At 37.2% G+C, this 18,974-nt stretch overlaps 1 protein-coding gene across 1 annotated transcript in view; it reads right to left on the bottom strand.

The window, feature by feature from the left end:
• Nucleotides 1–954: 954 nt before the first annotated feature.
• TTC7B (tetratricopeptide repeat domain 7B) overlaps nt 955–18,974 on the bottom strand; it is a 314,975-nt gene continuing 296,955 nt past the window's right edge. Inside the window, 1 exon segment of the mRNA XM_074289731.1 lies at nt 955–2,084. Coding sequence (XP_074145832.1) covers nt 1,863–2,084 — 222 coding nt within the window. The 3' untranslated portion in view covers nt 955–1,862.

The following is an 18,974-nucleotide window of genomic DNA, read 5'->3' as shown; positions in this document are numbered from 1 at the left end:
TTATTATCCTCATTTTAAAGATGGAGAAACTGAGGTAGATCTAGGTTAAATGACTTTACCTAAGATCACACAGCTAGTAAATGTCTGAGGCCACAGTTAAACTCAGGTCTTCTGGACACCAGAGGACAGCTAGGTGACAGCAAAGTGGTTCCGTGTATAGAGTGCTGGGCCTGAAGTCAGGAGGGCCTGAATTCAAATCTGACCTTAGGCATTTACCAGCTGTCTGACCCTTGGCAACTAAATTGATTCTGTTTGCTTCAGTTGCCTCATCTGTAAAATGAGTTGGGGAAGGAAATGGCAAACCATTTGATATTTTTGCCAAGAAAACCCTAACAAACAAATAAAAGCCCTCAACATAGCTGTGTAATTTACCAAAACAAATTCTCCCATTAATCCTGTGCAAAAATGAATGTCTTTTTGAATTTTAAGTTCTTCATTCTTCTAGACTTGTAGTTTATCATTGCATTAATCAGATTTCAAAAGTCTTGAAAAGTTGTTTTTCTCTGCAATGTTATTATCACTCTTTAAATTGTTCTTCTTTTTCTGCTCAATTAGTTTTTCCTTAGTTCAGAAGCCTTCTCAGTTTCCTGAAAATGTCCATTTAAATATTTCTTAAGGGACGGTAATATTTCATTACATTCATATGCCACAATTTGTTTAGTCTTTCCCCAATAGGGCACCATAACAGTTTCCAATTTTTAATTTAGGATCCTTTGGTCACCCAGGCAGCAGAGTATTAAATTAAGGCAAGAAGAAAATAGAGGACATAGGTCCCTTTCTTCACCCACACTTCTGGCTTTGTTCTTGGCCTTAAGTGACAAAGGCTATTGTTACTCAAGGCAGAAGATAACATACAGACCTGAGGCAAGCTGTCCAGTCATCATCACCCACTGAATTTCCTTAACAGAACTCTCTGTACCATTCAACCTTTTAAGAGATGACACAGACCCAAACTCCATTTAAAAATCATTTTATTATTAACATCATCTTTCCATTTAGCCAAGTGTAGGTAATGTATAAGGAATGTTGGTAAATATTCCATTTGAAGCTTCTTTTTTTTTCTTTTTTACATATTTCCATTGATAAATAAACTCTGAATTCACATAAAAAAGTTAAACTTAAATAACTCATATTTCCTTCTCTTGTAACAGGCATATATTGGTAAAATATAAATATTCTTGGACTCAGGCTTTGTTCTAAATAAAGACAATTATCAGCCACACATTACAGTTATTGACAACAAAACCAAGAACTTGTCAGCCGGTCTTCTGGCTTTAACTAGTACTGAGACAGGAAGCAGAAACATCACATTTGGTTTCTGGGCCAAGGGTAGGAGTCAGGGTAATAGTGGGAAAGAGGGAACAGTTTTCATGACAGGTTTGCTAAAAATAATCTGTTCTGCCACTGAATTTTCACTTTGAATATCTTATTCTACATTTGCTGATTGATTCTGTAATCATTTTATGGAGCACTCAGATGTCATCTAACAAAATATGGCACATAATCCATTTTGAACAACATCATTAGAATTGAAAACTACCATGAGGGAAAAAAAAACAACAACAACAACAACAAAAACCCCCCAAAAAACACACGAATTGAGCATGATTTTAGTTGTGTTTGGTTTGTCGTCTTGGTCAATCTAACATTCGTCTACAGCCTCAGTGATTCATTAAATTCCTCCCCTCTGCACAAACAATCAAGTATTTCCCCTTCCATTCTATTAATCCCAATCTCCTCAGGGACTGAGGTTCCCTCCTACCCCCAACCACACAGTGTGGTTATACTGGCGTCCGGTAAGTGTGTCCTTGGCCTTCACCTCCAGACATTGCAGCGGGCCGATCTCTTAGCTCAAGTCCCACTCAGAGCACTCGGGGAATGATGGTGAAGGGGACAATGGGGCTGCTGGCTTCCAACTCCAGGGCAGTCAGGAAGCACTCAGTAGCAGCAGTGTCATTGCCCTGAGCTTGGAGCACCTCACCAAGGCCATTCCAGACCTCATGGGCAGTTGAGTTCACCTGGACTGCGTCACGGAGAATCTTCTCAGCTAAACTGTATCGGCCTAGCTGGTGAAGGATAAGAGCCTGTGGACAGACAGAGGATAGTTGTTAACTCAAGCAGTTAAAGTGAAAAGAATGTACCTGCTCCCAATGGAGGCCAGAGACTGGAAGTGAAGATCTTCTATGAGAAAGCTCCTCATGGAATTGTTCCTACTGGACAGAGGCCAACGGAGAGGGAGAAAATGTTTTTCCCATATGAAGAAGGATGATTCAGTGAATCCCTCCAAATCATGCTTCATGATTCCAGGATTATACCTTTGCTTAAATGATAAGGGAACTCACATTACAACAGAACCTTGTAGTTTACAAAGGGGACAAAGCGCCTAAATGTCAGGGACACTATATAAGGCTCAAAAAGACCGTAGTCACAAGAGTAGTATAGAATTTTGAGGTTATGTCTAATGACTCCAAATGCAGTGTTCTTTGTACTCAATGAGCTACCAAAAAAAAATCCCTTTAAGAAGGTAGGGCCATGACTGCCATCTTCAAGGAACTTTCACTCCTAATTGTGGTTCTAAACAGGCACAACTTCTCATACATCTTAATGAACCCAACCATACATGGAACATTTGATAGCTTCTGATACCCAGGATCAATAAAGAAAAGGTAGAGCTGTCCCTCCCATGGTGGGAGACTTGATTCTTGCATCTCAAGATGTACTAGTGGAAATATGGAAATATATCATCAGGTCCAGGACAGTCATATGCCTTACATATTGAGGAGCGGGAGATCCTGATCTCTAGGCCCTATCTATGCCTCTGAAGGAAAAGAAAATTGGAGTACTGGGGGAAAGGAGAAGGAGAGAAACTCCCTTATCCTATCAAATGAAATACAGAGTGTTGCTTGTGAAAGCAAAAGAGTAAGGGTCTGAATCCCAACTCTGCCATTCACTACCTCCATGTGCTCTGACACATCACAATCCCTTTAGGTATTCGTTTCCTCAATAAATGAAAGTGCTGGACTAGAAGGCAAACTCTAAAATGACCTCTTTTCAGTAACTGGGTGACTATGGGTGTGAAATGTCGTATACACTGACTGAGATGAGGTTACTATGTCAGCAGGTGTGTGTTTTGAAATGGGGATACCATAGGTACAGAATGCGAATGACTGTAATGTGAAAACAAAAGGGCATTAAAAAAGCTTATTTGTTTAAAAAGTCTTTTTTTTTTTTTTTTTTTTTTTTTTTTTTTTTTTTTTTTTTTTTTTTAAGGTTAAGATCATCTCTAAGGTCCATAAGAACTCTAGCCTTGTATAATCTAAATATCACGTAAAGAAAGACCCTGTCAAGAGCAGACATTGGATGAAACTTTTAAAATATTTCTTTTAGGGGTTTACCTTCTGACTTCTATTCTCTTGCCAACTAGATCCCATTTCATTCTAAATCCATTAACCAAGCTATATAATAGAGCTTCAAGAAGAAAATAAAAGGCATGGTTTTAGTAGCTGTCCAAAGATAACACTGAATGCTAAATGTCCATCAAATGTGTTGTGCTGGAAAGGCATTGTAAAAAAGGTAGTATACTAAGTACTTCAGAAATATTAGCCCACTCAATCCTTGCAAAAACTCTGGGAGTTTGGTACCATTATCATTCCTACTTTTTACACTGAGAAAACTGAAGCACGGACATAAAATGACCTTTTCCGCATCAGAAAGCTAGCAATTGTCTAAGGTCAAATTTGAACTCAGGTTAGTCATGACTCTAGACTCAGTGCTCTATGTGCTACGCTACCTAGATGCCTTAGTTGGACTATTTCCTGGAGTTCCAACCAATTGCAATTCTGAAGAGCCTGAGAGATCAGAGAAGCAATCCCATTATTGAGGGAGGTGCCATCCACCCATCTTGATGAGAAACAAAAAGGGAGACATCGTGTTATTGGCAAACTGACCGACAATTTTCAAAATGGCACCAAAAAGAGTGTTTAATCTGCATCAAATAAGCTTAATGCAACTACAGAAAATGAAGTTCTCTTGGCATGGAAAGCAGTGATTCACTAGGGTGCAGGTTGAAGTGGGGGTATCTTCCTCCAGTCTATCTCTTTTACATGCCCAGCTGCAAGATCATATTAACTCTGCCTCAAGGCTCCCAATCTGAATGAATCAGGTAGGCAGGAAATCAGTACCTATTATGTGCTTAGCTCTGAGATGCAAAGATTCTCTATTTCCATGCTAATACATAAAGATCATAATACAGATTTAGAACTGGAAGGAAATTTGGATGCTGATTAATCACACTTATTTTACAGATTAGGAAATTGAGTCCCAAAGAGTTTAAATGATCTTCCCTAGGCCATCTGTGTAATGACTGACAAAAGCAGGATCTGAACCAAGTTTCTAATTTCTTTCCATAGGACCACATTCACCATTTGCTCACATTTATACAATTTTGCTTAAAAAAGAAATCTGATAACACAAAATTTGCAGCCTGGGATCATGGAGAGAGGAGGGGATTTATTGGAATGGGGGGGGGTGTAGAAAAAAAGATAAAAACTCCAATCACAACTCAGCCACTGACTCCTTGGAGGACATTAGTCAAGTCACTTAGCTTTTGTGTGTGGCCTTCAGATTCTTCATCTGAAAAATAAGGGGACTGTCTTAGATACCCTTAAGGTCCCTTCCAGCTCCTAAATGTTGTAATGCAAACTGATAAAAGAAGGATGACTACGCACTTTGCTAAAAATGTGAGCACTTTGACACATTTAAAATAGGAAAATCTGCAGGAACACACCTTCCATGCAAAATGAAGCCACCTATATATACACTAGGCTCTACTGTGTGTGGATGGTTTAATTTAAGCAAGAATGCCAGTCAATGATGTTGAAAAATATGCCCAGATTTGACAGAATAAGAAAATTCCTTATTTCTTTTGCTGTATTCTGTGGCTATTTTTGGTATGTCTAGGTCCTGTGTTATATTACCAACTCTACTTCAAGAGACACCACAAAGACAGCATTCCTGGGCAGAAAAGGCAACTCTGGAGTTTCCTCTAGCTTAACACTCCTGGGCACTGGTGTAATAATCAAAGTACTTTGAGCATCTGACAAGTCTTATCATTTCCCTTTCATTTCTCCAACTTTAATTAATTGCTGACTTTATTGCTTCTTCCCATGGTTTTGACTTAGCAACTGCTTTCCCTAAAAACTCCTGGTTCTCTATAAATTGATTCTGACATACAGACAGGAATCACTAAATATTAGAGCTTCAATGGCATCAGAATTGAAAGGCACTTAATGCCTGCCAAAAACCCACAGCTAGGATTAGCATACAGAATTCTGGATAGCTGAGGCAGTAATCTTTTTACTACATTATTCCTAGGTTTCACTTACTGATAGAAAGTCTCTTCTTTCTGCTGATCTGGCTGCAAAATGATTACCAAACTCAAGGCTACAAGCAAAAGGGAATGCACTTCTTATCTTGACAACCAGAAAACAAATTAATATCTTAAAGGCAAAAAGGACAAATGATTCCTTCATTGTGATTTCCTACAGTATACCCAGCCAATGGCTTAATGAAGGTAAATGGAAATTTGTAACCAATTTACTTGGAATGGAAATGATCATACACCAAATTCTCCCCCCCTTCCCCACATGGGCAAGGCTTGCCAGTTTCTCTGCTGGAGGCTTCATTAGTATATGAAAATCTTCCAAATTCTGGTGTCTCTTAATGTACAGATTCACAAATCTGTACCATATGCAAACCCCTACAAAGTGGAAAAAAAAATCTTTCCAGGCAGGAGTGATCAACCAATCAAGTTAGGTACAACTATGAATTAAGAGGCTGATCTTTCTACCATTTAACTATGGGACTTTGGGGACTTCACCATCTTCCATCTATCTTTCACCAAATACTCTGGGGATAGTCACTGGATCCACTACAAACTCAGACAACATACTTCGAGTAGGCCTCCCTAATTAGATGGAAAATCATTACCTTTTATAGGCCTCCTACCACACTTACCACAGCAGCTGCTTCAAAACTTTCTTTCTATCCTCCACCTTCTAACTCTCCTCCCACTTTCATGAGACTGAGGCCGACCATCTGATCCCCTACATCCATCCTCTCCCCAAACTCAGAGCCTCAGACCCTCTTTGCTTTAGTCTCAGAGAATGAAGCAGCCTTCTTCTCTGCCAAGGCTAGTTCCTCAATTGGATTATACCACTGTTCCTCGATCTCCTGTCCATTGGTCTGCATGTACATATACAAGTAGGAAGATATATATGAGTGTCTACATATGTGGATATGTACATTTATCCACACATATTGATATCTACGCGTGCGCGTGCACACACACACACACACACACACACACACACACACACACACACCCCTACCTACAAACCTGCCCAGGGTTCTCCTGCTATTTAAATAATAAAATCAAGAATAAAATTGACCTTGCTGTATCATATCTTTATTAAGCTTCTTGAAAGAGTAGTTTACATATACTTGGTGCTTTTTCCTTTTCAACTCTTTGCAAATTCATTTCTGTTGGTACTACTCTGTTGAAACTGCTCTCTCCAAGGTCATCAATGACTTCTTGGTCACCAAATCATCTATAATTTTTTAATAGATTAAAATCTTGGGGATTTAATATATTTAAAAACCTCAATTCTGAGACAAAAGCATGTCTTTGTGGTGACCAAAAAATAAGGTAATACGGCAAACAGGGGTTACCTGACTAGCCCAGGGTCAGAAAGCTAGTGAGTTTCTGAGGCCAGTTGTGGACAGTCACAGGTTACCATTATCACACAATCCAAAACAGTGAAAATATTCTTAGATGACATCCATTTTAATCCATCTCTAATCAAAACCCCTTCTACAACATTCTCACAAGCATTCAATCTCTTTTGAAGATTTTTACACAAACTTTTATGTATCTCTAATTTTATGAAAAAATTTCTTATATCAAGCTTAAATCTCATCTTTAAACTTCCAACAATTCATCCCAGACCTCCTCTCTACTTCTACCACCATAACATGGTCAAAGAAAATGAATATGATTCTTCTGTTATCCAAGAAGTCATATGAGATATGTTGGTGGCACAGTGGATAGCACGCCAAAAAATTCTACCTCAGATACTTACTAGCTGTGTGACCCTAAGTAAGTTAACTTCCTTCTGCCTGCCTCAGTTGCCACAACTTTAAAATAGGGATAATAAATCTATCCCATAGTGTTAACAGGAGGCTCAAATTACATAATATCTGCAAAACATTTAATACAATGTCTGATATATAGCATTTTCCCCTTCCCCCAAACCCCTTCGCTGAGAATCTTTGGAATATCCAAAGATATTATTATGTTTCTTAGTCTTCTTTTCTTCCATATAAATTCCTCCAGTTATTTTAACTGGTGTGGCACATTCTCTAGTACTTTCACTTTCTCTGAATGTATTCCAGTTTGTCTTTCTTCAAATGTGATTCTCAAAAGAAACTTCAGTAAAGATAATGAGAATATTATGAATATTATTATATTATTAATATGATCTAAATATGATAGAATACAGAGGCAGTAGACTGAGCATCAGCCCTGAAGTCAGGAGGACCTGAGTTCAAATCTGGTCTCAGACACTTAACACTTCTTAGCTGTGTGACCCTGGGCAAGCCTCTTAATCCCAAATGCCTCAGCAAAAACATATATATGCCTTAAAAATAAAATAAATAAATGTGGTAGAATATAGTCACTATTACTTCCTATAAGTCATAAATTATATTTCTATAGTATTTTAAAATTTGTAAAGAGCTTTACATTCAATTTTTTTAAGTTTGTAATTTTTTTTGCCCTTTTTCTTCTTCAGTATTTTATATGATGCACTTGCTCCTTAAAGATCCCCTCTCTTCTCTTAGTTGCCACGGAATTCCTTTCTCTTAGTTCTTTTCTACCTGCTTTTCTATGTTCTATTTTTTAATAATTCTTTTCTAACTGCATGATCTATTCCTTTGTTTATCATTAGCCTTATACATGTACGTGCCCCCTAAAGACTTGTCTTAGATATTTTCTTCTTGTCTCTTTATGTTATCCACCTGTAATATTGTCTAATGTCTTGGCTTCAGTCAATACATGTACAGAAAACTACAAAAATCTATATAAATACTCTAAATCCATCAGCTTAGTTCCAGTCTTGCAACCATAAATGTCTATTAGCTATTTCCATCTGCATTGACTTGCTGGCATCTAAAACTCAACATGCCCTCAAATGAACTAATTTTATCATCCTCCCCCCCCAAATCTGCTCTCCCTTCCAACTTCTTGATGCTTTCATTGGTACCATCATTCAGTCTCCCACACTTGAAATCCCAGAGTGATCTCTGACTCAGCTTTCTTTCTATCAGTACTTATTTCTTGATCAAAAGGTTATTTCCCTTTTCAATCAGTTGCCAAGGTCATTTGAGTCTTCTTCCACAATATTTCTTATACCTATTCTCATCCTTTCTACATACATAGTTACCACTATACTTTCCCCTAGCATCACTTCTCACCTGAACTACTATAACAAACTCCTAACTGGTCTCCCAGCTATTTGGTGGCAAGAAATCAGCACCATGGCCAGCAGTAACAACATAGTGAAGAACAGCTAATTGATTCAGCACTGAGGTATGGGAAAGCAGTGAACCAACTAAAGCTAGGAGGTGTCAGCATTACTGCCAGGCAGCTCCATCCATTTTCTTACCATTAGGAATAGACAAGATATTTGAGGAAAATAATTACACTCAATGCCAGCAGATTTTAACAAAATCATCTTACCCCTAAGGCACTTTTGTGCCTCTTGGCGGCTTAAATTGCTCACAGAATAAACCTCTGATTCCAGAATACCAAAGTTCTTAATCTAAAACTTAGGATCTTCCACAGTCTGGTCCTAACTATTGCCCTTTGCATTTCAGCTCAGTTATACAACTTCTTCTTGAACTTAATTTTGTGCAATTGCACAGATTACCTCTCAGGACTTGAGTACATGCTACCTTGATCTATTAAAATCTTTTTCTTCCTTCAAAGTTCCGCTCAGGTACCACCCTATTCCTTTTCCCCTCTCTATAAAGGGAAGGAGTTTTGGTGATGCTGCTGGGTCCCCCTCAGATCTGGTCCTAGTTTGTTGATACTGCATCACCTTAAATCTACTGTCCCCTGAGCTACCCATGAAAGCTCAAGTTCTTTTTCCTATAAGGCCTTTCCAGTCCAAACCCATGTGCACCATTCTTGTCTTCTCCAAATAACTATATCTTATGTCTTTAGCAGACAACTATCTATACACTTAGGCTCTTGCTTCATGCAGGGCTATCCCATAAGCGGTTTTTAAACTTTTCTGTTCTATCTTTCTAATAGATGTTAAACCAAACAGGCCTCTGAATGGAGGTTTAAATTGACAAATGCTGAGGACACTACAGGTTAGATTCATGTTTTAGATACAGGATTTGACTATAACTTGATTTCTAAAATTCCTCCCAGCTCTGGGATTCTATGGTTCCATATCCTGCTTTATAGTTATCATTTTATATATATATACATATATAAATATACACACATCAATGTATATATATATGTGTGTGTTTATATATATCTATATATTTATATCATATTTCCTTATTAGATTATGAATTGTTCCATGAGAATAATTAATCTTTACTTTTCTCTCTTTCTTCCAGATAGATTGGGATAGACTTTGGAAAAAGAGAGGAAACACAATGCATAAATGCATAGAATACAAGGAAAATTGAGGAACTAGATTATTTGGGGACAAAGGAGAATTTAAGCAGAGGAAGGATCTTTGCTTGCAGTGGATGAGATGATTACAAATGAAAGAAGGCAGAGCTGTCCAATTTTTATTTTGGTTTTATTTCCTCTGCAAAGAAAAATGACCTTTACACTGAAAATGACAATAAAAATGACTACCAGAGAGGTGATACCCAAGATAAGTAAAGAGACAACAAGACAGCATTTGGCTGCTTTTGATGAATTCAAATCACCTGACCCGGGTGAACTACTCTCTTGTGTCCTGAAAAAAGTGGCAGATGTGATTACAAGAATGGTTCTCAGTGATAAGTGAAAGATCATGGAAAATGAGAGGTGCCACCAGGTTGGAAAAGGGCAGATGTGGTTCTGATTTTCAAAGAAGGGAAGAGAATACAGATTCTGAAAACTATAGAGTTTGATTTATATTCCTAGGAAAATTCTGGAAAGAATCATTAAAGAGATGTTTGTCTAATGTCTAGAAAGAAAAAAATCATTACAAAGAGCTTGTATGGTTTCATGAAGAACAGGTCAGGTTACACAATAGCCTCATTTCCTTTTTTGACCATATTACTAAAGTAACAGATGAAAAGAAAACTATGGGATATAACCAGTCTAGACTACAGCAAAGCTTTCAATAAAGTTTGTCATATTTATTCTTATGGATAAAATGGAGAGATATACATAAACAATACAATCAGAAACATTCAGAATTGGTTGGATAGCTGGTGTCAAAGAATAGTTGTTAGTAGTTCAGCATTAGCGTGGCCAATGAAGGGCACTAAAATAGTAACATTTTTATTTGAGTAACTTAAATATAGGCATAAATGGTATACTCATCATCTGCAAATGACACAAAGCTGAGAGGGATGTACATAATAGTGCCAATCCAAAAGGATATTAACAGACTTGGGCTGAATCTAATAAGATGAATTCAATCGGGACAAATGCAAACTTACACTTAGATACATGAAATCAACCCCTTAAACATAAGATAAAGGAGATTTGAATAAATAGCAGTTATTCTGGAAAAAAAAACCTAAAGGTTTTAATGAAATAGTCAATAGACATTTGTAGATGCAAGCCTGGTATACACTATTCCTGAAGGGGAATAGTATGAAATAAAGTTAGAAAGATAAGCAGAACCCAGACTAGAGGAATAAATGTCAACTTGGGGCATTTGTATTTTATCCTAGAGGCAATTGAAGGTTTTCAAGCATAGATTTGCACAAGGATAATTAATAAAACTTATTGAATAGAATCCTGGTCCCTTATTTTTCTTGTACTCATCAGAATATTCTGAGATCTCACTCTGTGCAGGGAATTGTACAGATAGAGAAAAAAGCCCAAGATCTGGTCCATGCTCTCAAAGAGCTTCTAGTTTTCTTAAGAAGACTGGGGATGGAGTGGAGGGTGGGAAGCAAGGGAAGGAAGAGAAAAAGTTAAATATTAATGAGATTTAAGAAACATTTCAAGATAATAACTCATAAAGGAATATGGGATAAGAAGAAATAGGAAAGAGTCAAGAGAGCACATCTTTTGGATAGTGTCTCTTCCCTTGAAATCCATAATATGTTCCACCCTGCTCCTCAGTCTCTCTTCCTACCTTATCATCTTTTTTCTGTTTATAAATATGGGTATCCTAGAAGGCTTCTCCCAGGTCCTCTTTTGCTCTCCCTTCCCCTTCGAGATAACATCTATTTCCAAGGATTCCATGCTCATTTCTATATATATGATTCCCAAAGTTTTATGTAGCCTCTCTTGAATGCCTGTTCTGCATCGCTAACTGCCTCACTCAGATGACTCATTCATACCAAAAATTCAATTAGTTCTGTCCAAAAAAGAATTAATTATATTTCCCCCTGCTCCCAAATGTCTATTTCTGTTGAGGTTGGCAGCCTTATTCTAGTCACCCAGGGTTACATTATGTCTATAAACCCTAAAGAATTATCTCTCTGTTACATACAAAACTTCCACATCATCTTATATCATCATGGACAAATAGTTATTGAGCTCCTTGTCAAAGAACCTCAGTTCAAGAGAACCCACTACTTGCTGTGGAGCTCATCCCACTTCTGGACAGTTTTCTAAGTCCTCCTTTATATCAAGCCTAAATCTGCTTCCTTTTTTTCTCATCACTTCTAGTTCTGGTCTCTGGGATCAAGCAATCCAATCCCTAAATTATAATAGCCTTTGAAGTAGACAATGATTGTGTTTCCCTTCAATCCTGTCTTCTCCAAATTCAAAACTCTCATTCCTTCAATACTCAAATGGCATGATCTCTGATCTCTAAAGATTTAGCTTTTTAAATACTCAAAAGGTACACAACTTCAGAAAGACGAGAGGAGAAAATATTAATTTCGTTCTTGTCTTTCCTACTTTTCAAATGTCTAGAATAACTGGAGGTTAAGAGGGAGTGAGTAGTGCGGAGCTCTGTTAAAAAGAAGGGAATTACAAAGGAAGTAATTTATCAGTTCTTTCCTTCAGTGACAAGTGAATGAATACTTCAAAAGGTTATAATTATTATAATCAGGTGTTTTGTGCAAATGAGACGATCACAGTGATGAGCCAAGTTGAAAACCAAAGATTAAATTAAAACCTACTATGTTCAAACGTGACACATTGGATTTGCATGAGTTGATGACAACTAAACAGTGTTCTGGAAAAACCTTTAATTAAAAACAATTGAACACAAATAATTAAACTTCTTACCTAAAAAATGCTAAAGGAGCCCTTGCATAGACTGTTACAAGTCCTCTTACATATTTCAAGGCTATTTTCTTTCATGTGAATTAATTTCATGACATCAAGTTATAGCTTCATTTTTCCAAGTATGTGGCTCATGTAATTCACCAGCAACATCCTTTTTGGGGTATCTGCATTTACAGTATAAATTCAAAGAAATTGCTTTGGGAAAATTTCAAAATTATCAAGAGAAGCTGCATAAATGCTGTAGCAACATTTTTTAAACCAACCTAGAAATATTCTTCCCAAGCCAAAATTTACCTATTTACCCAGAAGAGACTGGTAAAAAAAAAGAAAATCTATTTTGCAAATCAGACTTACTACTTAAATATATTGATATGACTCTATTATGTTTATTTTCCCATCCAGGAAAAAAAAACCCTCAGAATTTAACAATCAATAAAGAACAAAAAATTATTTCTCTCAACTACCTGGGCTTTTGTTCTTCCAAGAATGATAAAATTACTCAGGTTAACTCAAGCTATGCACTGGTAAATACACACACTGAATAGAAGAGAACAAATGCTTGGAGCTGGATGAGGTAGTCTAGTTGAAACTTTTCATCTGAGTTCAGAGGGAAAGGAAAGGGAGCCTACCCAAGGTCACCAAACTAGGTGAAGGCTGAGCAAGTCTTGAAATAAGGTTTTCTAACAGAAGCAGCAGTGGCACACTGTTAGCAGCCAACACATTCCAAGGTCAGAGTCCAGTTTTTAGCCAGCTGCTCATGTAGCTTGCCTGCTCCTATTCTTCTGGCATTTCAGCACTGGCCTCCTCATTAATAGGACTATCAGAGTAGATGAATTCCTCCATGGTATAAAGTATACCTCCCAAAATTGTTCTCCCCCCAAAACTAACCCTTCCCCCAACCTGTCCTGATATATGACACTTATTAATTACAATCCTTCCTTCTGGGTTCAATTATTGTCTCTAGGAATTCCTTCTTAAAATTGGTAAATGTGTTAATAGGGAGGCAAAATGAAATACTTTATTCACTTATAAATATCTTAGTGTGATATCACTATCAGAAACATGGCCACAGAAAAAGTCCTGAACATATGGGAGGAAGGAGAGGTGCATTTGATGGGAACATGGGAGAAGGATTTCCAGTCTGTTTACTGCAGTTAGGTGTTGGGGGGGGGGGGTACCACCAGGGAGTTTCAGAAACGGCATTCAGAAAACCTGGATTCTTTAGAACTAATTCTGCAACTAGTTAGAGAGTCCAGATGTTTGAGAATTCACCTTCCCTATCTGGATTTCAATTTTCTTATTTGTAAACTGAAGAGGTTAGCCAAGCAGACATCTAAGATGCTGTGCAGTTTTGACATTTAATGTTTTAAAATTCTACAATCTAAGAACTCTTTCAAATCCAAACCTCTATGCTCTCATAGGTTCTATTTGCCATTCTCTATTCTAACACAATTTCCAGTTTTAACATTCTTAAATTCTAGAAATATAAATTTCTGAGCATCAGTCCTGGCCCCTTAATTAACACCAAAAATCTGCCCTTAGCTTAAGGCAATTTGGGTGATATTTGTCTGAGTTTGGAAGGAACTAGATTCACAGGCATATTTGCCTTCCCCTGCAATCTACTCCTCATTGCTAGAATTTCAGAAGAATCTAGCTGGTGCTAACAATGCTGGTTTTGACTGTGACTAAAGTCAGGCTCACTTTAACAATGACCAAGAAGATATCCAGTGTTACTGGTGCTTGTAATTAATTGTAAGGAAGTTTACAATCCAAAAATGGTGTCACAATGGGAAAGCATTTTGTTGTGACTCCTATTTTGAAAGATGTAAAAGATCCCAGATTAATTTTTCTGTCTAGCTCAGATGAGTTTTTTCCTTCCTTCCTATCTCCTGGACTCAATACAGGGACAAGCCACTTGATAGTCACAAAAGGGTGACAATTGATACCATAGACCCGGGAAACAATGTGACAACACATAATCTGCAAGAACATCACCTCCCCCATTGTTTCTTGTCTACCCTCTAGGCCCAGAGTTGATCCTGATCATTTCTGTCTTGAGGGTGAACCAATGCCAAAAGACTAATTGGGAATTCCCTAGCCTGGGTGGTAAGGGTCTCTAGGAAGGACCTCTTCCAATGCCTTACCACAGAATAGGCGTAAACCTAGACTCTCTTTTTTTTTCAAATTTGTTTTTTTATTGAAACTTTTTATTTTCAAAACACATGCACAGATAATTTTCAACATTTACCCTTAAAACTTTATTTCAATTCTTTCCCTCCCTTCCCCCATGCTCTTCCCTAGATGGCAAGCAATCTAATATAAGTTAAACATGTATAATTCTTCTATACATTATTTCCACAATTATCATGCTGCACCAGAAAAATCAGATGAAATAAGGGAAAAAAAGAGAAAGAAAACAAAATACAAGCAAATAACAACAAAAAAGGTGAAAATGCTATGTTGTGATCCACACTCAGTCCCCACAATCCTTTCTCTGGATGTAGACAGCTCTCTTCATCACAAGATCATTGAAGCAGGCCTGAATCATCTCATTGTTGAAGAGAGCCACGTCCATCAGAATTGATCATTGTATAATCTTGTTGTTGCCGTTTATAATGATCTCCTGTGAACCTAGACTCTCAAAAGCAATGTTAGTAGTGCATAAGCCCTGGTGTTTTCTACCAAACTGAAAAGTTTACTGTGAGAAAGCCTTGGTAGGCCAGGGGAGATTCACCATCAGAAAGCTTACCTCTGAGTGAGCAATTTCTTTGGCCATACCATGAATTTTTTCTATTAAGATATGAAGGAAGCATCATACTGATGATAACTAAAAATATTATCAGAAAGCAAGTTACTCAGGAAAGACTTCCAGTGCCCTCCCCTGACCTCACAAAAGCAGTTCCTATGCCCCTGATGTCTGTAGCCCTATCATTAAGGATCTGTTGATTCAAATATGATTCATCTAGGTGGTGGACTGGTTAGGGAAAAGAAACATTTCTGGTAGGAAGAATAGTATGCTATATAAGCATGATATGATATGATAATGCTGGTTATGGGAAAATGGGAAAAAACCAAGAGATCTGAATGCCTAAGCTGCTATTTACTGGTAGTATAGTCTTGGGTAAGTCAAACCCACCCCCCAGCCCCGGTCCCCCTATGCCTCAGTTTTTCCTCATCTCATAGGCCTCCATGTTCTCAGATTTGTTCCAGCTCTATCTTTTGATCCAATGTAGTAGGAGCTAGAGATTGGGGCAAACTGGGCGTGGCACTTGTATTCACAGAAGATTAAAAGAACCAGCATGTTGGCTATATCTTCTGTAGAAGACAGATGGAAGGGATACAGACAAGGACTACACAGGAGGAGAAAATATGGATTTTTTGAACTGATGGAGAGACCATCCATGATGGTAAGATTAGGGATCCATTAAAGTAAGCATAATTTCCCTCACTCGCCACAGTCTTCCTAAGAAACGCAGCTAAGCAGCACAGTGAATAGAGTCCTGGGCTGAGTCATAAAGATGTGAATTCAAAGCCTGCCTTAGAGATATTAATAGCCCTTACCTTACAGGGTAGAAGTGAAAATTAAATGAAATACTATTTGTAAAGTTCACACCAGACATTAGAGTGCTACACAAATGCTGGTGGCAGTAAAAATGATGATGGTAATAACCCACTCGGTTGACATCCCCCTATTGGCTTTCAAGGGGCATAGCAGAGCCCTAGGCAAGGTGACTGACTGCTGGAAATTACAGGAAGGGAGGAGGGTAGGCAGGAGGGCTATCTAACTATTTTCAGTTTTCAGCAAGACCTAGGATTTCACTGTAGCCAGGATCCCTATCCATTATCCTCTATATCCATTAAATCTTAGCCATTTTTCTTTGGAATTCCTCATCTTATAGAGCTATGAAGTCCTTAAAAAACAAGGATTATTCTCTTTTCTATCATTCATAGGGAATCTATTCTTTCATACTAGATACTCTCAAAGAGTTTGTGATTTAATTAGCTGGACCAGACTCTCATTCAAGTTAAGTGATATTACACTATAATGAAGTAACACTAAAGATAGTTCTCATTTTATATAGATCTTTACGGTTTACAAAGTCCAGTCTTCAAAACATCTCTCTGTAAGATTGGTAGAAGAGGCATTATTTACCTACTTTACAGCTGAGGAAACTGAAAGCTCGGACAGATAAAATAACTTGTCCAACATCATACAGCTAGTAAATGACAAAGCTAAACCTTAAATCCAAAGTTTTGACTCCAAGTTTGGTGCTTCTCCCCCCCCCCACATCCTGCTAAATGATATGTATAGTAATAAGTTATAGAGGACTAAAAAAATCAAGAGCCCAAAGTCAACACAAGTTGAGTTGTTAGGAGTGGCTCTCTATCCCCTTGGAGGGACTCTGTAGGAAGGGTGGTTGGGATGCTCTCATTCTGATGCAAACCTGGGACATAGTTAACTCTGATTCCCTGTCAAATCTGAGCTAATACTACCTTATGCATAAATTGTTTTATAGTTTACAACATGCCTTCCTCACAATAACCATTTGATATGGCCAACCAAAAAAACACAAACAAAAAAATTCTACTGAAATGATGAGGCCATGTGGTGAATGAAAAGAACACTGTGTTTAATAATCAGATGATTTCTTCATTCTCTTCCTTCTCTAATAAACTATAAGTTTTCTGGTTATAACAGTCCCAAGGAGAATAATATAGTTTTTCAATAGTAGACCTTAAAGATAATCTAGTCCAACTGTGTCCTTTTGCAAATGAAGAAACTGAGGCTCAAAGAGGGTGAAGTGACAGAGCAGAATTTAAATCCATGTCTTCTTTTTCATTTGTAAAATGAGTCCAACTTAACTAGATAATTTTAAAGCTTCAGTGAGAAATCTTTTACATAAAAATCATACTTTATGTATGTTTTCATGTAGTGCTTTCTTCTAACTTGATAATATTTACTCAGTAATGCCACTGTAACCAGAAGCAAAATCTGAAGCCCTCACTGGATCTATTTTTTGAAAAAATGGCCATACTCTTAGAGTTTGTACTTCACACTCTGCTTCCTATTTATTTAGTGATATGGGATAAGGAGAGACAGAATAAAGTACAGACTGTGACAATGGCACCCAGTCAACAAGACAGCTTATGAATTACTATCATCATTTTGGGATGGCAGTAACCAGGCATCCTACTGGGAAAGTAGGCTTTACTAAGAAATAATCCAATGAATTAACATTATGCCAGCTATGGTCTTTGAAAACGGCTAGGAACCCTCTCCATCTTTGCCTCCATCTTTGTTCAAGAGGCTGTCTATATTTTCTCAGAGGGCTTCTACTTACAACTGCACTGGAATAGCTGGCCTTACAATGAAAGCTCTAAATTCAGAAGAGGCATCTACCCTTTGAGGGAAAGAAGGGGATGCCTGGCTTTTTTATTGCCAAATAGATCCAAATACAATAAGAAGGCTGTTTATTGAATACATCCTTCAATTTTTCCCATGGTAGTTTTGCTCCTCATCAGACAAGAATCCTATTATAAGAAACCCAATTAATACTTAACTTCACCAAGGCCAGGTGGGTCAAACATACCTTCAGAATAGGTGTTTTTTAATGGCACAATATGATAGCATTTACTGCACTTAATCTAAATAAGACTGCAAAAGAGCAATTTTTATCAGCTGAGATTTCTCAAAAATCTGGATGGTCAGGAAATCAGCTTCTGTCTAAATAGCTATAATATGGAAGCTGGAGATGGAGCTGTAACTTGCAGTACAAATATTAGTGCTCTGTACAGCAAAAGATAATCAGATTATGAAACTGTAGTCCAAGAAATTTGTTATATGGAACCTTGGGCTGAAAAAAAAGCTCCATCTTTCTTTTGTTAATATGAGTCACCAGGCTAGCCTGCATTACTCTCAACACTTGAATAGAGTGAAAAGAGTCTGGCTTAGAATGGAAAGAAATTGGAGATAGGGAGACTGGAGACTCCAGGCATGAGGATTTGCACCAACATGGAGGTCATCTGAATGAATGTCTTTTTTTTTTTTTTTTTCTTGATTTGCATTTCTATGATTATTACAGAATCCGAGCATCTTTTCATGAAGTTATTAGTCTATATTAACTTCTAAAGATGTTTGTTCTGATTGTTGATTCCCTGGAGAGTCTGTTTACTTTGATAGATATGTTTCAATTCTTTATAGATTTCAGCAAACAGATCTTGAAGCTTTAATATATATATATATATATATATATATATATATATATATATATATATATAGTTATTGGTTATTTGTTTCTTTTGGTTTTAGTAAATATTGCTTAATCTAAACTTTATCAAATTTTGTGATTTCCATCTACAACAATTTTGACTTATTTATTTTAAAAAGTGTCCTTAACTGTTCTTGGTTGAAACAAATATTTCTTTTTTATCTATCTTTTAATTTATATCACTGATCCAGAGTTGACTGATTGCAACATATGGT

This window comes from Sminthopsis crassicaudata, chromosome 2 (assembly GCF_048593235.1).
Source record: "Sminthopsis crassicaudata isolate SCR6 chromosome 2, ASM4859323v1, whole genome shotgun sequence".
NCBI classification, from domain to species: domain Eukaryota; kingdom Metazoa; phylum Chordata; class Mammalia; order Dasyuromorphia; family Dasyuridae; genus Sminthopsis; species Sminthopsis crassicaudata.
Note: the sequence above shows the minus strand (reverse complement) of the source record. Positions and strands in the feature narration are given on the sequence as shown.